At 43.1% G+C, this 24560-nt stretch overlaps 1 protein-coding gene across 5 annotated transcripts in view; it reads left to right on the top strand.

The window, feature by feature from the left end:
* LOC123757259 (tRNA pseudouridine(38/39) synthase) overlaps nucleotides 1-24560 on the top strand; it is a 143517-nt gene that overhangs the window by 8822 nt on the left and 110135 nt on the right. For 2 of the 5 annotated variants that reach the window (XM_069323795.1, XM_069323796.1), the window contains exon 1: nucleotides 18684-18747. The exons of 1 other annotated variant lie outside the window; for it this stretch is intronic. In XM_069323795.1, the coding sequence (XP_069179896.1) occupies nucleotides 18699-18747 (49 nt within the window). In that variant the 5' untranslated portion in view covers nucleotides 18684-18698. Of the gene's footprint in view, nucleotides 1-18683; nucleotides 18748-18772; nucleotides 18940-24560 lie in introns of those variants that run through there. 2 more of the 5 variants (XM_045740782.2, XM_045740781.2) reach the window with 2 other exon arrangements.

The raw sequence follows: 24560 nt of genomic DNA, 5'->3' as shown, positions 1-24560 counted from the left end.
TCAAAGTCAAAGGCCATGCCCATAAAAATAGCGAAGCCCAACATCCAACTCACAGTACAGGGTCAACCAATAGAATGGGTCGACACCTATCAGTATCTAGGAATCATCCTGGACACACACATGAATTTTAATGCTGAGGTCACTTACTTGAGAGAGCGAACTGCGGCCCGGACGGCAATCCTCAGGTCGCTAACTTCCCTTTCTGGAGGAGCCAATCTGCAAGTCCTTCGCACATACTATGTACAGGCAGTCAGATCAGTGATCGATTATGCCGCACCTGCACTCACAAATCTATTACACCAACAGTGGAAAAAGCTTGAAGTTGCCCAAAACAATGCTATGAGAGCTGCACTGGGAGCCCCCATGTGGACCAGGCTTGAAACTCTTAGACTGGAGATGGGTTTGCCCTCTCTACAAGAAAGAATATCACAAAGGACAGCTACAATTGTCAGTAAGATAATTATTTCTTCTGATCCAATCCCAGTACGGCAGGCCTTGGTGGTTGGACTAGGCCAAAACAATGGAAACTCTTGGGTTGCAAGAGCAGGAAAAGTCCTAAACAGACTACATTTAAAAAACATGATTCTTGATAGAGAGGGTGATCATCCACACCCAAATTACACTCCTTCCGCGCCGTGGGAAGAGCCTACTTTCAAAATAGTAATAGAAAGTCTCCCAATGAAAAAGGCTGCCTATGATCCGACAATCCTAAGGCGCATAATAGAAGAGCAAATGTATAGCATAGCAGTAGCAGGAGCCACCCACATCTTCACAGACGGATCGGTGGACACAGAATATGAGAGTGCTGGCGCTGCTCTTTGCACGGCCAACGTACAGGCATATTGGAGACTGGGAGGAATAGTATCATCAACCCAAACTGAGCTGTTTGCCATACAACAGGCATTCGCATATGTGATTGCACAAAACACTCAAAATACAATCATACACACAGACTCAAAAGCTGCACTTCAAATACTAGGACAAAAACAGTGGAAAGATAATGTGGAAATAATTACCACCATTTTGTATCTTGGAGCAGTCGCTAAAGGCAAAGGACTCAACATAACTTTAAACTGGATCCCATCCCATATTGGAATCCCATTAAATGAAAAAGCTGATGAAATTGCTAAATTGGCAACTGGTCATCCAGTGATACATAAAACAATTCAACCCAGCCTAGAGAACATAAAAAAACATCATCACCAAAAAACTCTCACACCTCAACAAAGCCTACCTACACCAGAGAATAGCTGAAGGTTCACCATCTGCAACATGGTATCTTCAGGCAACCAAATTAGAAATGTTAAATATCCCAAAAGGAATCCACATGGAAATAGTAGTTAGGTTATATAGACTACGTCTAGGTTACAGATGCAACTGTGAGATTGGTGAACCCCGACAGAGAGAGTGCATGTTCTGCCAAACTGTCACAGAAAAGCCATTTCTTCACTATCTTCTGGAATGTGAAGCAACCAGTGACCTTAGAAGAGCTTTAAGAGTTCCTGAATCATGCAGTGGCCACCCTGAAGCCATCAACACAGCCACTCTCCTGGTCAACAAAGGTGTTCAGCAGCTGGACACCCTCATAAAGACTGTGAAGCAGTATCCTCCCCCGCGATAACAGCTTGATGGTTAAATGCAAACTCAGAATACTGAGAAAAAAAAGTACCACTTACGGGCTATTCATGCCCGTGCCACCTCTTGGGTGGCTTAATCTTCATCAATCAATCAATCGGTCATGCGTTCTCTCTTGCTCCAGACACGCCCCGCTTCGCAAGTCAAAAGAAAAAAAACCCACCCTCCTCCCCTTCGTAAGTACAGCAGTACAAAACCTACGCACAGTCCTATGTACTTTGTCCTTTATAAACAGGGTATTTGGGGGGGGGTGCAGCGCCGGCCCCTAAGTATTACGCTGTCCGCAGCTACTTACTCTGACTTGTAAGAGTAATGTTAAATTTGCCCTCTAGGTGTATTCTACAGCTACTAGTAATTTATGATTTCACATTATGTCTGGGAATGGCGCATTATTTCTGTCATGTGTTAGGCCACTATATGCTACTCTATAAGCCCTGATAAAATGCCTAAGCAGCAGGATAGCAAACATTAAACCAGAGTCTACTTTCAAGTGTGGTCTAGAGCAGACACTTGCGAGATACTGTACCGACGCTCAGTGCGCTCAACTCACACCAAAGTATCACCTGTGTACTTCTGTATATTCGACCAAATATATATATAGTATCTTAGTGTCTGTGTTTATTTGTCACCATACTTTACGTAACAATAGAACCGTTACAGCCCTGATTCTACTTGAAAATTATGTTAAACGTTTGCCTTACTTGTACACATAGTTAATAAGGATGAATGACCTTCCCAACCATGTTAAAGACTGTACCTCTCTCAACCAGTTTAAGTTAAAAGCGAAGCTATACCTAATAAATTCCCTGTAACCTACCTTACCCTTCTATTGTCAACCAATGTCTGTTTTTTTCTTTAAAGAGCGCTGTTTGTCGACATAATTGTATTTGTGCTGCTTTTTCATCTATGTTTTCATTTCTTGTTTTCATTCTACTCATTATGCTCAATTAGTATTAAGCTTGTCATTTAAGTTTATCATGCCCGAAACGCTTTGCTTAATAGTGGCTTTAGACATTATATGTACTAGCTCTACCTATAAGTCAAACAATCCTTGTAAATATTTATTGTATGTATGTACCTTACCTAAATAAAATTGTATTGTATTGTATTGGATTCGGCGTTCTGCAGACCATGTTTTATTTAGTTACCGGCTATAAGCATATGTATTAATGTTATTAAGTTGTTATAGTGTAGTCAAGTTATACATGTATTTATGCTGTTGTAAATTATACAAGTTACCTGCTTCATTAACATGGTCTGCAAAAGTTATTTGTTTGTTTCTACTATTAATTAAATAAATAGGTCCCCATGCTGTTGGTGTCTTATAGGTTACAATCACTCAGTTACTACCTACAGTTAGCAAACTGGGGATATTTGGCTAAAATTTCTGGTAGCAGATCATTTTGAATGAAATATTTACACATCGTTGGAACATTGGTTATAGAATTGTCTCTAAATTCACGTATCTTTTCGCACTCCATCACATAGTAAAAATCATAGTAAAAATTCCATCACATTGAAAAACTGTAAAACTTTTGCCTTATTTAAAAGCAAAACCAAAAAGTACCTAACTTCATCTTCTTAGTTTCCTACACTGAGCTTTAAATTTGCTCTGTACCTAGTGTTACCCAATCTCCTAATTTTTATGTAATTTCAAACAACCTTATCATTGTGTTCATTGCTGTCTTCTTTTATGTGCTAGCCATATGCTGTATTGTGACTACCAATTTTTTTGTCAACTACCATTCAAGCTGTCATTGCAATCAATCTTAGCTACCTATGTGCTTTAATATACTGTACCTACAATTTTCTCTCATCTTTTTTTCATTTCATGTAATCTGTTATCATTTTTTGTCTATAATTTTGCAAGTATTTACCTCCTTAAAATTTTCTTAGATTAAGGACCTGCCCGAAACGCTGCGCGTGCTAGTGGCTTTACAAGACTGTAATTACCATATTTGTATCCTCACATTCCTTATGTACATTCTTGTATATGCATAAATAAAAATAATAAATAAAATAAATAAAATAAAATAGTGACGGAGGGTGTGCGAATGATTTTGTTGACACAGTTTACATTTAGTCAGGTCTACATCAGCAGATAATGAGAATTCCCAGAGATACTTGTAACCGAGTCTAAGCCGAGCAGTAGTAACATCTAGAAGTCTGCTGATTTTATTGGATGATCCATAGATGTGTGGCGCCTCTTGCATGATAGTATGATGATAGATGGAATTACTGGTGTCAATTTCACTTTGCCTCAGATCTACAAGATCTTGTTGAAGTTCTCGGTGTACTGCTGCTCTCAGATTGCTCATTGACAATCCAAGGTTACACTCAACGGCTCCTTTAAAGGCAGATTCTTTGACTAACTTATCAGCTCTATCATGCATTCGGAGGCCAACATGAGATGGAGACCACATGAAATGGACTCTGTTACCATCCTTAATAATTTTGTTGTATTTGTGTCTAGCTTCAGACACGAGCATGTTACAGTTATGTCTTAAAGAGTTGAGAGCATTTAAGGATGATAAGGAGTCACTTACAATTAATGTATCAAGTTTGGAGACTTGTACACATTTCAGTGCAAGGAGCAAGGCAAATAGTTGGGTCTGAAGGGTAGAGGCCCAGTTGTTTATACGGACTCCCCACTCAAAGTACAAGCCATCACCCATTGTCAGGACAACTGCACTTCCAGCTGCACCCGTGGTGCGGTGTAGGGAACCATCAGTGTATATGATTTGAGAGAGAGAATACTCTGTGGACAGAGCATCAATATGGCTTAAGGCGTTGAGCTTTGCCTCAAGACGAAGCTTGGGCTGATCTCTAATTTGCTTCTTGGGCGGAAAGGGAGGGATTAAAACTGGAAAGGGTGTAACCTCCCACGGTGCAGGAAAGTGCCGTTGTTGTGTCTCTTGGTACAAATCATGAACCTGATACATTCTGAGTTGAGTTCCAGTTTTTGTTATCCATTTGGAACAATGCTGATCTTCAATAAAGAAATTCTGGAGGGCTTCTGTGCAAGGATTAGGATGAGTTAGCCTAAGCATTTTAATACCAATGTAACGGTTCTATTGTTACGTTAAGTATGGTGACAATAAACACAGACACTAAGATACTATATATATATTTGGTCGAATATACAGAAGTACACAGGTGATACTTTGGTGTGAGTTGAGCGCACTGAGCGTCGGTACAGTATCTCGCAAGTGTCTGCTCTTAGACCACACTTGAAAGTAGACTAGTTAATGTTTGATTGATTGATAAAGATTAAGCCACCCAAAAGGTGGCACGGGCATGAATAGCCCGTAAGTGGTGGCCCTTTTGAGCCATTACCAGTATCAAGAGCTGATACTGGAGATCTGTGGAGGTGCGACTGCACCCTGCGTGACGGAAGATGTCTCCCGTGAGTTAATGTTTGCTATTCTGCTGCTTATATGCTCGGGCAACACCTCACCGTGTTGCCCGGGCAACGCCTCACCTCATTCATCTCCAAAGGTTGACAGGAATATTAACAATGCATTTGGAGCGAGTATATTATTGGGATAATCTACTCGCTACAGAACTCCCCCTCCCAGGGGATGAAAGGAAAAATACTTGATCAAGGAACTTAGCTGGTCGGTGAATTGTACACCCTGCTCGCGTTACATAACCATCAAAGTTAACTTCCTCCTCTTCGCTGATGTCATCTAACTGGGGTCGTAGGGTGGGAGGTCGCACAGGATCGTCCGTCGTCGCAGGATCAGGTTGTGGTGCGGCTGGTAACTGGGGTTGTAGGGTGGGAGGTCGTACAGGATCGTCCGTTGTCGTAGGTGGCGGTGCTGCTGGTAACTGTGGTCGAAAAGTGAACTGCGTAGTCGGCGGATGTGTCTCTGGATTTAGCAGTGTCGCAGACGTTGAGACGAAGCCTGGAGCAGACAGCTGAGTGAGGCCGGAGTCGTGGAGCTCTATGTGGGAGAGCGTGGCGGCTCGATTGAGAATTGTGAGTGTCTGAACTCGGGGAGCGAGAGCGTGGCGGCTCGATTGAGAATTGTGAGTGTCTGAACTCGGGGAGCGAGAGCGTGGCGGCTCGATTGAGAATTGTGAGTGTCTGAACTCGGGGAGCGAGAGCGTGGCGGCTCGATTGAGAATTGTGAGTGTCTGAACTCGGGGAGCGAGAGCGTGGCGGCTCGATGCGGTCGTAGTCTGCTGTCTGCTCTGTTTCGAAGCTGTAGCGTCTTGGGTTGATTAGGACTGTACACGCCGAGTACTACATTGTTGACTGTGGAAATTGTAGTCTGGTACCAAAAGATGTAGGCAGTGTGTGGACAAGCTCGGTGTAGCAGGAGAGAAGAATGTGCATAATTGTTGCGTCCTTGGGTCGCTGGTGGAGCATTTAGATCCGGGGTGGATGGGCTCGGGCACCAGGACATTAGGAGGTAATGTAGGCACGTAGTTAGGACAACGAGGTAATCACATCTAGAGCTGAATTGTCCTGAAGGCGACGAAGTGTCGGAAACTGTAAGCTGTAAGTCCTGTACTGCGCAAAGGGCTTGAGTCGGCCGAGTATCAAAATGCAGTGAACGTGTAGATGAATCTGATGACAGAGCAGCTGTCGTGGGCGTAGGACAAGCAGTGCCCTGGCAGCGACGGAGAGTCGGCAGGACAAGCTGTAGATCCAACATGATGTAATCATTGATGAGGCTGTCAGATGAGTGAGTAACGATCGTGGAGCAGCAAGCCGTAGTAGATGAAAATGCAGAGATGGACGCGATGAAAACCATAGCTGTGGCGAGGGTGTTGGCAGTGTTCCATCACAGCAAACAGTAGCAGTAGAGGTCCAGTGAGAGTCCATGTTGTAGTCCATCGTGGCTGGGTATCGTCGAAACTCTCTGGGGTCACCAATGTAACATTCTATTGTTACGTAAAGTATGGTGACAAATAAACACAGACACTAAGATACTATATATATATTTGGTCGAATATACAGAAGTACACAGGTGATACTTTGGTGTGAGTTGGGCGCACTGAGCGTCGGTACAGTATCTCGCAAGTGTCTGCTCTAGACCACACTTGAAAGTAGACTAGTTAATGTTTGCTATTCTGCTGCTTATATGCCCGGGCAACGCCTCACCTCATTCATCTCCAAAGGTTGGCAGGAATATTAACAATGCATTTGGAGCGAGTATATTATTGGGATAATCTACTAGCTACAAGAGTCTCGCTAATATAACCATAGCTTTGCTGACGCCAATCTAAAGTAAATCAAGCACCCTGTGTATTAGTGGTTAAGTTAGTAAATAAACTACTGTTAAGCTTTATGCGGTGTTTCCGTTGAACCACTTCTGAATACTGCAATAGTACACAAGCCTTCAGCTCTAAGTGTCTTCAACACCGAGTTGCCTATAAGTCACAAACTATAAATGTGATGAGGACCCTAGGAGTCCCTTAAAGTGTTAAATCATTGAGGAGATTCCAATGATCAACGTGGAGCAGGACCAGGTGAGGCTAGTCTGAGAAGAGACCCTCAAGGACTCTAACTCGACCTTGCTCCCAGGCCCTGTACGGTTGCTCTCGTATTTTTCTATTCTGCAAATTCCGACAGCTTCGTGAAACGTCTGCCACATGTACATTGGCGACGTACGCATTGCAGTCGTGAAAGCAAAAAAGAAACACCCCACAGGGTATAAAGAATAAAATGTGTTGAGAACAAATAAAAATAGAGGTAAAAGAGGGGGGAACATGGCTGAAAAGCAGCACAAATACAATTACAAATTATTACAGACAGTTACATTCAAACAGCGTTGTTTAAAAAAAAAAACACATGGGTTGACAACAGAGGGGTAAGGTAGGTTACAGGAAATTTATTAGGTAGTACTTCGTTTTTATCTTAAACCTATAGACCAGTTGCACTAACGTCCCACATAATAAAAGTTTTTGAAAGAATGATCAGGAGTCAGGTCACTAGATTCATGGAAACCAATGACCTCCACAATCCAGGCCAACATGGATTTAGAGCAGGAAGGTCATGCCTCTCACAGCTACTTGACCACTATGACAAAATCACTGAGGCATTAGAGGAAAAACATAATGCAGATGTCGTATACACAGATTTTGCAAAGGCATTCGACAAATGTGACCATGGAGTGATTGCACACAAAATGAGGTCAATAGGTATAACTGGTAAAGTAGGACGCTGGATACTCAATTTCCTGTCGAACAGAACACAAAGAGTAACAGTCAATCAAGTAAAATCGAGTCCGAGAGCAGTTAAAAGCTCTGTACCTCAAGGTACAGTCCTTGCACCACTGCTGTTCCTTATTCTCATCAGATATAGACAAAAACACAAATCACAGCTTCGTGTCATCCTTTGCAGATGATACAAAAATCAGCATGAAAATTACCTCTGCTGAAGACATTGATAAACTACAAACAGATATTAACAAAGTTTTCGTTTGGGCAGCAGAAAATAACATGATGTTTAATGGTGATAAATTCCAGGTACTCAGATACGGCAAAAATGAGGACTTTAAACATAATACAGGGTACAAAACACAATCGAATTTGCCATAGAAGGAAAACAGCATGTCAAGGATTTGGGAATAATGATGTCCGACGACCTAACGTTTAGGGAGCATAACCAAGCAAGTATTGCGTTAGCCAGAAAAATGATAGGATGGATTACGAGAACCTTCAAGTCCAGCCTGACTTTACCTGAATAAACATTAGAATTTGAATTTGAAGGTTTTTCCAGTGTCAGTCCTCCTAGCTATAGGAGCTTGTATGTACCAGCTCTATCTATAAATCCATCAATGTTTGTATCTCACCTTGTATGTATGTACTTTACCTGAATAAATATATTATTTTATTTTATTTTATTTAATTCGATTAATTTCCCTAAAAAAAAAAAAAGTCGCCAATTAAAGAAAATGTGAACGCAGTCCGAGGGTGACAAGCGGGGGACTGGTCAAGTCGTATACTGCAATTTCGGATACCGGGCTAGAAACAACTTCGTTCACTGAGAAATTTGTACATACAAACCATTCCGTTCGTATATGCGCTGGTTTGTGTTCACTGTTGTTCTCGTCTGAATAAATACATGGCACGTGTTCATATAATTAGCGCTTCCATTATTAGAATTATTTATCCATTATTAGAATAACAAGGTGCAAACCATACCCCCTTACAGTTGAAATCTATTTATTTATATACAAGAAGGTACATTGGGTTGCGAGAGTACATAACAAATATTAAGAGGTACATTGTAGCAAGATTTGTGATTAAAGGATTTAAGACTAACACGTTTAGAAACAAGGCGCCCCCGAAGGAGGCTATTATTTGTTATGCACCCCATACTCAACCAGTAAGTAGTGGAGCAAAACATAGATTACATGGTCATAAAGTCTTAATCAGACCAATTCAATTCTATTTCTTTCTTTATTATGCACCCCATACCTATCCCGTGGGCGGTGGTGTAAAGGATTACAGAGGCACATAATCGGTTCAGGAACTGAACCCTCTAGTTCGTTTAGCTAAGCAAATAATAATTTGTGACGCTAGTTACAAAATTATTAATATTATATATACATGTACACACTCTCACTACATATATATACGTATACATATATACATACACATACATATTTAATCACCTACACAAATACACACATCAATAATCTCTGTGTCACAAGTGATCAACAAGAGGCTCACAACAGTCACTATACAAGGCACTTTACATCTATGGTGAGTCACAGTTACTAGTCTTGCTGCACACCCACCCAACTGGGCGGCAGCTTTACAGTCATGTGCTCCACACCCATCCAACTGGGCGGCAGCTTTACAGTCATGTGCAGCATTACTTACAGTAAGCAAATTTTGGATATGTAACGGTTCTATTGTTACGTAAAGTATGGTGACAAATAAACACAGACACTAAGACACTATATATATATTTGGTCGAATATACAGAAGTACACAGGTGATACTTTGGTGTGAGTTGAGCGCACTGAGCGTCGGTACAGTATCTCGCAAGTGTCTGCTCTAGACCACACTTGAAAGTAGACTAGTTAATGTTCGCTACACCGCTGCTTATATTGCTCGGGCATCTCACCGTGTTGCCCGGGCAACGCCTCACCTCATTCATCTCCAAAGGTTGACAGGAACATTAACACTATATTTGGAGCGAGTATATTATTGGGATAATCTACTCGCTACAGAACTCCCCCTCCCAGGGGATGAAAGGAAAAATACTTGATCAAGGAACTTAGCTGGTCGGCGAATTGTACGCCCTGCTCGCGTTACATAACCATCAAAGTTAACTTCCTCCTCTTCGCTGATGTCATCTAACTGGGGTCGTAGGGTGGGAGGTCGCACAGGATCGTCCGTCGTCGCAGGATCAGGTTGTGGTGCGGCTGGTAACTGGGGTTGTAGGGTGAGAGGTCGTACAGGATCGTCCGTTGTCGTAGGATCAGGTTGTGGTGCGGCTGGTAACTGGTCGAAAAGTGAACTGCGTAGTCGGCGGATGTGTCTCTGGATTTAGCAGTGTCGCAGACGTTGAGACGAAGCCTGGAGCAGAGCAGAGAGCTGAGTGAGGCCGGAGTCGTGGAGCTCTATGTGGGAGAGCGTGGCGGCTCGATTGAGAATTGTGAGTGTCTAAACTCGGGGAGCGAGAGCGTGGCGGCTCGATTGAGAATTGTGAGTGTCTAAACTCGGGGAGCGAGAGCGTGGCGGCTCGATTGAGAATTGTGAGTGTCTAAACTCGGGGAGCGAGAGCGTGGCGGCTCGATGCGGTCGTAGTCTGCTGTCTGCTCTGTGTCGAAGCTGTAGCGTCTTGGGTTGATTAATTAGGACTGTACACGCCGAGTACTACATTGTTGACTGTGGAAATTGTAGTCTGGTACTAAAAGATGTAGGCAGTGTGTGGACAAGCTCGGTGTAGCAGGAAAGAAGAATGTGCATAATTGTTGCGTCCTTGGGTCGCTGGTGGAGCATTTAGATCCGGGGCGGATGGGCTCGGGCACCAGGACATTAGGAGGTAATGTAGGCACGTAGTTAGGACAACGAGGTAATCACATCTGGAGCTGAATTGTCCTGAAGGCGACGAAGTGTCGGAAACGCAAGCTGGAAGTCCTGTACTGCGCAAAGGGCTTGAGTCGGCAGAGTATCAAAATGCAGTGAACGTGTAGATGAACTGACGAAAGAGCAGCTTTCGTGGGCGCCCCTGTAGAACAAGCAGTGCCCTGGCAGCGACGGAGAGTCGGCAGGGCAGGCTGTAGATCCCACATTATGTAGTTACTGATGAAGCTGCCAGATGAGTGAGTAGTGATCGTGGAGCAGCAAGCCGTAGTAGATGAAAATGCAGAGATGATCGCGATGAAAATCATAGCTGTCGCAAGGGTGTTGGCAACGTTCCACGACAGGTGGCTGCGGTCCACAGCAAGCAGCAGCAGTGGAGGACCAGTGAGAGTCCATGTTGTAGTCCATCGTGGCTGGGTATCGTCGAAACTCTCTGGGGTCACCAATGTAACGGTTCTATTGTTACGTAAAGTATGGTGACAAATAAACACAGACACTAAGACACTATATATATATTTGGTCGAATATACAGAAGTACACAGGTGATACTTTGGTGTGAGTTGAGCGCACTGAGCGTCGGTACAGTATCTCGCAAGTGTCTGCTCTAGACCACACTTGAAAGTAGACTAGTTAATGTTCGCTACACCGCTGCTTATATTGCTCGGGCATCTCACCGTGTTGCCCGGGCAACGCCTCACCTCATTCATCTCCAAAGGTTGACAGGAACATTAACACTATATTTGGAGCGAGTATATTATTGGGATAATCTACTCGCTACAGATACTTCGCTAAGATTTCGAGCAGAACATCATTATGAATGAAGTACTTACACATTTCTTGGACACTATTGATGGTGTTATCTCTAAATTCCGCGATTTTTTCACATTCCATTATATAATGACGCAAAGTAAGCGAATAGTTCTGCTGACAGAGTTTACATTTAGTCAAATCTACATCAGCAGATGTTACAAACTCCCAAAGGTACTTGTAGCCGAGCCTAAGCCTAGCAGTGGTAACATCTAGAAGTCTGCTAACATTATTGGATGACCCATAGACGTGCGGTTCTTCCTGCATAATAGAATGATGATAGATGGAGTAACTGGTGTGAATTTCACTTTGCTTCAAGTCTCCGAAATTTAGTTGATATTCCTGGGATATTGCTGCCCTCAGGCTGCTCAAAGGCAGTCCAAGTTTGTAATCAATTCCCTCTTTACGAGCAAAAGTCTTGGGCAACTCATTAGTTCTCAGTGGCTATTTTTACATTATCATTTACAACTAACTTAAGTTAAATAACAACCAGTAAACAGACTGCTGTTTTCTAATTCTAGTTCAGGCACTTCCTGGGATAAAACGCGAACATTCCTTGAGGAACTGTGAGGTGCTTATCTGTTTTTCCTCGTAACGGTCCCAAAGCTTCCACAAATGTTCCTGTTTCTCTTCATTGCCCTTGCGGCGACTGGACTTTAGCTTTTGATCAGAAACCAGTTGATATTGCAAGGTTACCAGGGACGCCTCACGGTACAGTAAGGGGATTAAAATATATAAAGCCAAGTTGTCCCTCACTGCCCTTTGATTCAGACGCTGGTGCCATCCTTCTACGTCATTGTTGGTCCTCGCCAGTCGTCTAAATGCACACCAGTTCCCCAATTCCCACACACTGTTGCACAGCCACGTATTTTTTTTATGTAATGAGTTAATTGTGTCGTTAAGGGTGGACTGCTAGCCGACTTTTCTAATTCAGCAAACGCCTTACAATTATGTAGTACATACGTACCACATAAGTACGTGTGTGTTATACACGTACACACACACACACACACACACCTTGTCAAGCACAGGACGAAGCTTGAAAAAGTTTAATGGTATGCCAATAGGCTAGTCCCAGGACTAAAAGGCATGAGTTACGAGGACAGGCTGCGAGAAATGCACCTCATGACACTGGAAGACAGAAGAGTAAGGGGAGACATGATCACTACCTACAAAATTCTCAGAGCAATTGATAGGGTACATAAAGATAAACTGTTTAACACGGGTGGTAGGCGAACAAGGGGACACAGGTGGAAACTTAGTACCCAAATGAGCCACTGGGATGTTAGAAAGAACTTTTTCAGTGTCAGAGTAGTTAATAGATGGAATGCATTAGGCAGTGATGTGGTGGAGGCTGACTCCATACACAGTTTCAAATGTAGATATGATAGAGCCCAATAGGCTCAGGAACCTGTACACCTGTTGATTGACGGTTGAGAGGCGGGACCAAAGAGCCAGAGCTCATCCCCCGCAACCACAACTAGGTGGTTGCACATAATTCACACAAACACACACGTACACACACACACGTACACACACACACACACAGACACAAACATACACACACACACACACAGACACAAACATACACACACTAATGCCTCTATTCACCTTGCAGTAAATAGGAACCTGAAAGTCAGGAAGCTGCTAAAGGCTGCATCTTGGGGATGTGTGTGTGTGTTAGATAAAAATATATGTAGTTTAGATATGATGGAGGAAAAGAGGCCGAGAGTCGGTACATTAGACAACCGACGCTTAGAAAGGCGGGGTCCAAGAGCTAACAGCTAAATCTTGGAAATAATAAATTAAAATATTTAATACACACACATACATGTTTCACATGAATTTGGCTGAGGGCACACTGAGGGCTGATGGCCCCGTCGACGGGGCAGGAAGTCGGCGGTTGATCAAAGGCCTCCCTCATCCTCCACATACCTGAGGATTTTTCCGGCCTAATTTTAAACGGAAGTAATGTCTTGGCATTTACGGCTTCAGTGGGTGGGTGGGTCCGTGGGTTTATTACACTATGAGTGAAAACAATCGCCTATTCTCTATTTTATATTGCCGCTTGTAGAGCTAGAAGCTGTTGCCTCTTGTGTGCGTTGCACAAGGGGATTAATATCTTTCAATATTTCCAGTATTTTTTAAGGTATCGCTTAAATACCGAAGATACTGCTATTGGACACCGCTTAATTGACAATGTCTCAACAACGCAGGCTGAAGATGTGCGTGGCTCCTGCTACTGCAATGATGCTCATTTGCTTTGCTTTTCAATGATGCGCCTTAGTTGTCCCCTCTCTAACTTGCCGTTCTAAATACCCCTTCTCCATCTCTCGCAAACATTCCCCCCTCATACATCTCCCCCCTTTCCTCCTGTCCCCCTGTCCATCTTTGTCCCCCTGTCCCTCACTTTGTCCCCTTGCCCACATTTTCTGTCCTCTGTCCCCGATCCCTTTTCCCCTGTCCCCTTGTCCCCCCTTTCCATCTCTGTCCCCCTGTCCCTCTCTATCTCATTGTCCCTCTCTCTGTCCCCCTGTCTCTCTCTGTCCCCCTGTTCCTCTCTGTCCTCCTGTTTCTCTATCTGTCCCCCTGTTCCTCTATGTCCCCCTGTCCATATCTGTTCCCCTGTCCTTCTCTCTGTCCCCTGTACCTCTCTGTCCCCCTGCCCACTCTTTCTGTCCGCTGTCCTTCATCTGTCCCCCTCCCTTTCCTCCAGTCCCCCTATCCATCTCTGTTCCCTTGTCCCTGTCTCTGTTCCCCTGTCCCTCTTTCTGTCCCCCTGTCCGCCCTTTCTGCCCCCCTGTTCCTGTCTTTCTCTGTCTGTCCCTGTCCCTCCCTCTGTCCCCCTGCCCACTCTTTCTATCCCCTGTCTCTCTGTCCCCTCTCTCTTGGTCTCCTGCCCCCCCTCTCCTCCCTCTGTCCCCCGGTCCCCCTCTCTGACCCTGTCCCTCTGTCCCCCGGTCCCCCTCTCTGACCCTGTCCCTCTGTCCCCCGGTCCCCCTCTCTGACCCTGTCCCTCTGTCTCTGTCCCTCTGTTCCTGTCCCTCTGTCCCTGTCCCCTTCTCTGTCCCTGTCTCCCTCTCCGTCCCCCTGCCCCCCCTCTGTTCCCCCGTCCCTCCTCTGGCCCTGTCAGTCTGTCCCTGTCCCTCTGTCTCTGCCTCTCCTCGTTTCTGCCATTCTCTGTGTCAGCCTATCTCTGTCTCTTTCCTCGCTCTATCTCTGTCATTCTCTCACTGACTTTGCATATCCTTATCTATCCGTCTCTGTGTCTAACATTCTCTCCCTGACTCTGTCTATATCTATTTCTCTGTCTCGGTCTTCATCTCTTTCTCTCCTCTCTCTCTCCTTACATACATACATACATACATACATACATACATACATACATACATACATACATACATACATACATACATACATACATACATACATACATAAATACATACATACATACATACATACATACATACATACATACATACATACATACATACATACATACATACATACATACATTTATTTAACACATGTGGTACACGCACAAGGGGACACAGGTGGATTCGAATATTGATTCGATTGGTCTTAAGCTTTGTTACCCACTGAATTTTTTGGAAGTTTGTCGTAACAAAGCACGTCGTAATTTGCTAATATTAATATCCAAAAAATTCAGTGGGTAACAAAGCTTAAGACCAATCGAATCAATATTCTTAAATTCTTCGTCTAAGAATTCTTAGACGAAGAATTTAAGAATATTGATTCGATTGGTCTTAAGCTTTGTTACCCACTGAATTTTTTGGAAGTTTGTCGTAACAAAGCACGTCGTACATATTATAATAATGTATGCAGTGAAAGGATTCGCCCAAAGAATGTGTTATGTTTAAAATATTTCTCTGGGTTTGAGAATATTGTCAAGGCCTTGAAACTTTTTAATATAGATGTAATGTTTAGCTACGAAAACACTGTTGGTAAGCTATTAGTTAGGAACAGCCCTCGTAGTGATAATTGCGTCATTTATAAAATACCTTGTAAGGAATGTAATAAGTTCTATGTCGGGCAAACATCTAAAGATTTAAAATGTAGAATATCGCAACATAAATACTCTGTAAGACATGGCCAATTGTCTAATGCTTTGTTTGTGCATTTGTCAGAAAAAGCTCACCAAATTGATTGGGAGAGTGCTTCTTCAATAACAAATTGTAAAAGCACCTATAACAGAAACATAATTGAATCTGCTTTGATACAGATCACCAAAGAAAGTAATTTGAATATTAGCAGTGGTCTATATAACTTAGATCCATTTCTAATAGATCAGCTAAAGGGCGATTTAAGTAGGATCATTGAAAAAAATTTGTCTCACTAATTTATTGTATATATTTACCTCTTTATGTTATAAATACCTATGTATTATGCTTGTATGTCTGCTGTATCAGATGGGCCATTGGGCTACATCGGATGGGCCAATTGGGTGCATCTGATGGGCCAATGGGCCGTCTGCGTTGTCCAAGTATTGTACCTCACCTCACTTCACCACTCTCTCCTGCCTATTTATACCCATCACTCGATCTGTAAAATGACCTTCTGAAGATGTATTTAATATACGAAAGTACTTAAGGAAATTCCTGTTTCATTTTTCCTCCGTGGTCTGACATTGTCATATATATATATATATATATATATATATATATATATATATATATATATATATATATATATATATATATATATATATATATATGTATATATGTATATATATATATATATATATATATATATATATACATTATATATATATATAATGTATATGTTATATATATATATAATATATTATATATATATATATATATATTATATATATATTATATATATATATATATATATATGTATATATATATATATATATATATATATATATATATGCGAACAAGCCTGAATGGTCCCCAGGACTATATGCGAATGAAAACTCACACCCCAGAAGTGACTCGAACCCATACTCCCAGAAGCAACGCAACTGGTAACTACAGGGCGCCTTAATCCGCTTGACCATCACGGCCGTCAAAGGAAGTGATAGCCGAGGCTATTTGAGCCACTTCCCCGACGGCAACTCGGATGGTAATCTTGGGCATAGCATTTCACCAAATCACCTCATTCTTTGGGGCACACGTGAGGAACACAAATATATGTGTTCCTCACGTGTGCCCCAAAGAATGAGGTGATTTGGTGAAATGCTATGCCCAAGATTACCATCCGAGTTGCCGTCGGGGAAGTGGCTCAAATAGCCTCGGCTATCACTTCCTTTGACGGCCGTGATGGTCAAGCGGATTAAGGCGCCCTGTAGTTACCAGTTGCGTTGCTTCTGGGAGTATGGGTTCGAGTCACTTCTGGGGTGTGAGTTTTCATTCATATATATATGTATATATGTATATATACATATATGTATATATGTATGTATATATATATATATATATATATATATATATATATATATATATATATATATATATATATATATATATATATATATATATATATATATAGTGCCTGTTCATTACAACTATTTAACTCTGGGAAGGGATCAGGATAAGGATTTGGGATGGGATGGGGAGGAATGGTGCCAAACCACTTGGACGGCGGTCGGGGATTGAACGCCTAGGACTGCTACTGTGCATTTAAATTACTAACTTACCTGAGAGTCTATATCTCTACATGTCAATGTTTGTGTATACTGGTAATGTGAGGAACATACAGAAGATAAGGGTAGCTGACCACAAAATGCTGAAGGACAACTTTATTAAAGTTGCATAATGAAATGTGTAAGTACTTCATTCCTAATGATGTGCTGCCCGAAATCTTAGCGAAGTATCAAAATTTTGCTTACTGTAGGTAATGCTGCACATGACTGTAAAGCTGCCGCCCAGTTGGGTGGGTGTGGAGCACATGACTGTAAAACTGCCGCCCAGTTGGGTGGGTGTGGAGCACATGACTGTAAAGCTGCCGCCCAGTTGGGTGGGTGTGGAGCACATGACTGTAAAACTGCCGCCCAGTTGGGTGGGTGTGGAGCACATGACTGTATAGCTGCCGCCCAGTTGGGTGGGTGTGCAGCAAGACTAGTAACTGTGTGACTCACTATAGATGTAAAGTGCCTTGTATAGTGACTGTTGTGAGCCTCTTGTTGATCACCTGTGACACAAAGATTATTGATGTGTGTATTTGTGTAGGTGATTAAATATGTATGTGTATGTATATATGTATACGTATATATATATATATATATATATATATATATATATATATATATATATATATATGTGTATGTGTATGTATATATATATATATATAATATGTATGTGTATGTATATATGTATACGTATATATATATATATATATATATATATATATATATATATATATATATATATATATATATATATATATATATATATATATATATATATGTACATGTATGTATGAGTGTGTGTACAACATTAATAATTTTGTAACTAGCGTCAAACATTGTTATTTGCTTAGCTAAACGAACTAGAGGGTTCAGTTCCTGAACCGATTATGTGCCTCTGTAATCCTTTACACCACCGCCCACGGGATGGATATGGGGTGCATAATAAAGAAAGAAATAGAAGAAATTGAAATTGCATAACACGGTTATTGACATTCAATAATAGTAAGATAAAGCAATGAGGACCAAATGGGAGACTAGTGATCAGATGAATATTACAGACTCAAGGGTAGCCTTCTCTTCTTGTATATAAATGAAAAAATAAATTCGTTTGTTTAATTCTAATGCTTGTTGGCGAGAACAGTTATGAACGCCAGCTAGCGCACAAGTACATGAGCGCCCAAAATACTTTTACACAAAAGACATGTACAGACAGGCGTGTGGCTTCTGACTTCTTTTTTATTGATTAATATTAAATATTAGGCGCTTACCTATAATAGTTATCATTTTATACATGTATAACTCTCACATAATAAATATAAAAGGAGTTTATCCAAAAACTGACAGAAGTGTTGTGTTTTGTGCGTTGTATCGTGTTTGTGGGCATTCGGGTGTGTTGTGTTTACGCTGGCGGGCGGCGTCCTTACCAACTCCGGATTATGTCTATTACATCACTAAACTTCATTTAATAACTATATGCCTGTTAAATAGAAGATTTTAATTGTTAATAGCATTATATTGTCGTTTTAATATGGAACACGTACACATATGCGAAACGTCGAAAGCTGGTGTCCGAAGTGGTAAAAATATTAGTGTGCGATGTTGTCAATGTACGGAGTGTCTTGTATCCGACAAGCGAGGGTCTGACGCTTCCACCACAACATCATTAACCGCTTAGGATCACATGTACACAGTGCTTGCAGTTGCCTATGACATCCTTCGCCATTCCTTCTGCTTCATCCGTCATGTTCGTAGCCTGAAGAGACTGTAAAGTATGTGGCCTGAGGAAATTGTAGGGTCTGTGGCCTGAGGAAATTGTAGGGTCTGTGGCCTGAAGAGACAATAGGCCCCCTAACCCCCTCTTTGCTCTTTCCCGGTATCTTAGTTCTACTACCCAAAATCATTTACGTCCTCTAATTACTCAACACCAAGCTGCTATTAGGACAATATCCAACTCTGGCCCCAGACATCACTCGGTACCCCTACTCAAATCTCTGAATATGTTAGATATTAAGTCACTGCACATTCTCTCATGTGTATTATACATATTTATTTATTTATTTATTTATGCATATACAAGAATGTACATAAGGAATGTGAGGATACAAATATGGTAATTACAGTCTTGTAAAGCCACTAGCACGCGCAGCGTTTCGGGCAGGTCCTTAATCTAAGAAAATTTTAAGGAGGTAAATACTTGCAAAATTTATAGACAAAAAAATAACAGATTACATGGAATGAAGAAAAAAGAAGATGAGAGAAAATTATAGGTACAGTATATTAAAGCACATAGGTAGCTAAGATTGATTGCAATGACAGCTTGAATGGTAGTTGACAACAAATTGGTAGGCACAATACAGCAGAAACAATATAAGATTGATTGCAATGACAGCTTGAATGGTAGTTGACAACAAATTGGTAGGCACAATACAGCAGAAACAATATAAGATTGATTGCAATGACAGCTTGAATGGTAGTTGACAAAAATTGGTAGTCACAATACAGCATATGGCTAGCACATAAAAGAAGACAGCAATGAACACAATGATAAGGTTGTTTGATATTACATAAAAATTAGGAGATTGGGTAACACTAGGTACAGAGCAAATTTAAAGCTCAGTGTAGGAAACTAAATAGATAGAAACATATATAAAACGCTGAACTGTAATGCCAATCCTGACCTCAAAAGCTTCATAGAAGGTTGTAACAGAACCCATGAGCACCACACCAGAAATAAATACAGTTTTGATATTCCAAGAGTACGACTTAATCAAACTAGAAATGCTCTACAAATCAAGGGACCCAGAATGTGGAATGACCTTCCCAACCATGTTAAAGACTGTACCTCTCTCAACCAGTTTAAGATAAAAACGAAGCTATACCTAATAAATTCCCTGTAACCTACCTTACCCCTCTATTGTCAACCCATGTCTGTTTTTTTTAAATGACTCTGTTTGTCGACCGAATTGTATTTGTGCTGCTTTTTCAGCCATGTTCCCCCCATTTTATCTCTTTTTTTTTTATTTGTTCTAAACTCATTTTATTCTTTATGCTCAATTAGTATTAAGCTTTAGTCATTTAAGTTTTTCATGCCCGAAACGCTTTGCGTAATAGTGGCTTTAGGCATTGTATGTACTAGCCCCATCTATAAAGCCATCATTCTTTGTAAAATCTCTTGTATGTATGTACCTTACCTAAATAAACATTTGATTTGATTTGATTTGATTTGATTTCTATATCTTTATCTATCTTAGTTCCCGGTATCGGGCAGCCGGGACGCAAACGATCCCTTGATCGTCGTCGCCTGTAAATCAAAAACAACAACTTGCAGTCACCCAGATCTGTCTGTGTGTTTATTTGCCGCGAGGTAGATTAGTGTCCGCAGATGAGTGACATTCATTTCGCCATTAGGCTTCGCGATTACCCCTTTATGGGTACTCTGGGGCGCATCCGATCCCACGTTCGTCGTCGCCCCTAAATCAACAACAAACACATGCAGTCACCCAACCTGTCCCCAGGGAGTAGAAACCCAAACTACCTCCTCACTTAGTTGTGCTTGCGGGGGTTGAGCTTCGGCTCTTTGGTTCCGCCTCTCAACTGTCTATTAACTGGTAATATTTTTTTAATTACAGTACCTAAGTGTAGTTACAGGATGAGAGCTACACTTGTGCTGTCCTGTCTTTTCATTACTCTTTATCATATAACTCTTTTAAATTACTGACGGTCTTGGTCTCCACCACCTTCTCACCTAACTTGTTCCAACCGTCTACCACTCTGTTTACAAAAGTGAATTTTCTGATATTTTTTCGGCAGCTTTGTTTAGTTAGTTTAAATATATGACCTCTTGTTCTTGAAGTTCCAGGTCTCGGGCATTCTTCCTATCAATTTTAACGATTCCCATTTCTATCTTGTACGTAATGATCATATTGCTGATTTTCTTTTATCTTCTACTTTTGGCATATTTAATGCCTCTAGCCTCTCCTCGTAGCTCTTGTCCTTCAGTTCTGGGAACTATTTAGTTGCATGTCTTTGCACCTTTTCCAGTTTATTGATGTGCTTCTTAAGATATGGGCACCATACAACTGCTGCATATTCCAGCTTTGGTCTAACATAAGTCCTGAAGAATTTCATTAGTATTTCACCATCCACATATTTAAAAGAAATTATGAAATTAGAAAGCAGAGGTGCCGGACCATCCAGGCTGTGGTGGGTATGTGGGCCTGTGGGCCGCTCCAAGCAACAGCCTGGTGGACCAAGCTCTCACAAGTCAAGCCTGACCTCGGGCCGGGCTTCGGGAGTAGAAGAACTCCCAGAACCCCACCAACCAGGTATCAACCAACCAACCAGGTAAAACGTAGCATAGGATCCTCACACAATGTTCTTTATGTGGATCTCAGGTGATAGTTTTCTATCTAGAACCACCCCTAGATCTCTTTATCAGAATTCTTTAAAGATTTCTCACATAATTTATAAGTTGTGTGGGGTCTATGTTCTCCTATTCCACATTCTATAACATGGCATTTATTCACATTAAATTCCATTTGCCTAGTGGTTTTCCATACTTATTTTGTCTAGGTCTTCTTGAAGGGCATGATAATTGTCTAGATTTCTTATCTTCACCAGTATCTTAGCATCATTAGCAAACATGTTCATATAATTCTATATTCCATCTGTAGATCGTTTTTGTAGACAATGAACATTACTGGTGCAAGAACTGAACCTAGTGGTACTCTGCTAGTAATACTCCTCCAGTCCGATACATTGCCTCTGATTACGGCCCTCATTTTTCTATCAGAAATTTTTTCATCCATGTTAGAAGCCTGTCGTTCCTCTAATATATTCTAGTTTCCAGAACAACCTCTTATAATAATCTTGAATAGAATAGAATAACCTAGAATAACCTCTTATGTGAAACTGTCGAAAGCCTTATTTAGGTCTAGATAGGTGCAGTCAATCTAACCATCTCTTTTTCTGTAAAATCTCTGATCATAGAAAGGCTCGATCATGGAAACTGAGTAAATTTGTTACACAGGATCTTCCAGATCGAAAACCATACTGTGTCTGATATTAGTATCCACTCGATTTATGGACCTCCAATTTACCTTTCTGCCTATTCTATAGACTGATTTTTAGAATGTTAATTGGCACCTTATTTAATGAGCCATTTGCCAATAAATCCGGAATATGGTATTGAGTTTACAGAGTCAGGTACGTGTTAAACCAGTATTGTGTTAGGCTTTTGTTATGCAGCATGTAGTCAGAGCCAGTCATAGTCACAACCAGTCAGCAGCAGCCACGTGTTAAACCAGTATTGTGTTAGGCTTTTGTTATGCAGCATGTAGTCAGAGCCAGTCATAGTCACAACCAGTCAGCAGCAGCCACGGTTAAGTCACACTTAGTCAAGCATTTGATCACAAGTCAAAGTCAGGCAGGCATTCACAATCAAAAGTCAGTCAGTCAGTCATAACCAGGCAAAGGCACCTAGGCATTCACAGTTGTGGTAGCAACCAGTCACAGTTTGTAAATTGCATGAGTCTGATGATGTTTACAGAACACAAACATTATGTACTCTCACAAACCCAATGCATCTTGTATATAAGGCAGTCAGTCAGGGCAATCAGTCAGTCAGGGCAATCAGTCAGTCAGGGCAGTCAGTCAGTCAGGGCAGTCAGTCAGTCAGGGCAGTCAGTCAGTCAGGGCAGTCAGTCAGTCAGGGCAGTCAGTCAGTCAGGGCAGTCAGTCAGTCAGGGCAGTCAGTCAGGGCAGTCAGTCAGTCAGGGCAGTCAGTCAGTCAGGGCAGTCAGTCAGGCAGGGCAGTCAGTCAGGCAGGGCAGTCAGTCAGGCAGGGCAGTCAGTCAGGCAGGGCAGTCAGTCAGGCAGGGCAGTCAGTCAGGCAGGGCAGTCAGTCAGGCAGGGCAGTCAGTCAGGCAGGGCAGTCAGTCAGGCAGGGCAGTCAGGCAGGGCAGTCAGTCAGGGCAGTCAGTCTGGAAAGTCTGTCTCCAAGGCCACCATCTGGTAGAAAGGTAGCCGAGAATCTGAACCATATTAATGCTGACCGTCTACACGTGCCTAGAGGGGTGGTGGATAACCCTCCCCATCAATGGTGTGGGGATAGGCTGTAGTGAAGGGTAGGCTATAGCATGGATGGGGATGTGGTGGGGCCACATCCAGTCTGTGATAGTCCGCCTGCCAGTCAAACCCAGCCCACCCGCCTGAGCCCATCCAAGCCCGCCTACCCACCCAAGCCCACCTATCTGCCCGAACCCACCCTAGCCCACCTACCTGCCTGAACCCACCCAAGCCCGCCTACCCGCCCGAACCCATCCAAGACCACCCTCCCAAACCCAGCAAAGACGGCCCCAAGCCTGCCGCCCACCAAAAACGACCCACCCAGCCTACGAACCAACCCATCCACCAACCCAGCCCACCCACCCAACCACCCAGCCTGCCCACCAGCCCGCCCACCATCCCACCTAGCCCATCCACCCATTAACGTATTCACTCAGCCTGCCCGCCAGTCAGCCACCAATCCATCCATCCACATTACCCGACCACCCCACCCAGCCATCCTCCCTGTCCATGCACCTACCCATCACACCTACCTCACAGCTGGTTACCAATCCATCCACCTACCTACCCGCCCACCCATCTGCCCACCCACCCAGTCAGCCACCCCGCCTGCTAACCAGCCTGCCCGCCTGCTAACCAGCCTGCCCGCCAGTCAATCAGCCAGCCATCAATCCATCCACCCACCCACCCACCCACCCACCCACTCACCCACCCACCCACCCAAACCTCCACACCCAAAGCCACCCCATTCCGCCTGCCCACTGGCTAACCCTGCCTGCCAGCCATCAACCCTGCCCACTCTGCCCGCCTGCCCACTCTACCCACTCTGACCATCCACCCACAAGCCAGCCACCAATCCATCTACCCTGCCTCCCGTCCAACCTGCCAGGCAGCAACCAGTCCTTTTCACTCGAACTGCATGCCCACTAGCCAGCCAGTCCATCTGCCAACCCCCAATTTTCGCCTGCCTGCCTGCCCTGCCTGCCTGCCTGCCCACCTGCTCGCCCGCTCGCTCACCCGCCCAACTGCCTGCCCGCCCACCCGCCCACCTACCTGCCTGCCAATCCATCTGCCAACCCCTGACTATTGCCTGCCTGCCCGCCCACCCACCCGCCCACCTACCCGTCCACCCACCCACCCGCCCGCCTACCCACCCACCCGCCCGCCTAAACCCACCCACCCGCCCGCCTGCCTGCCTGCCTGCCTGCCTGCCTGCCTGCCTGCCTGCCTGCCTGCCTGCCTGCCTGCCTGCCTGCCTGCCTGCCTGCCTGCCTGCCTGCCTGCCTGCCTGCTTGCCTGCCTGCCTGCTTGCCTGCCAGCCTGC

This window comes from Procambarus clarkii, chromosome 13 (assembly GCF_040958095.1).
Source record: "Procambarus clarkii isolate CNS0578487 chromosome 13, FALCON_Pclarkii_2.0, whole genome shotgun sequence".
NCBI classification, from domain to species: Eukaryota; Metazoa; Arthropoda; class Malacostraca; order Decapoda; family Cambaridae; genus Procambarus; species Procambarus clarkii.
Note: the sequence above shows the minus strand (reverse complement) of the source record. Positions and strands in the feature narration are given on the sequence as shown.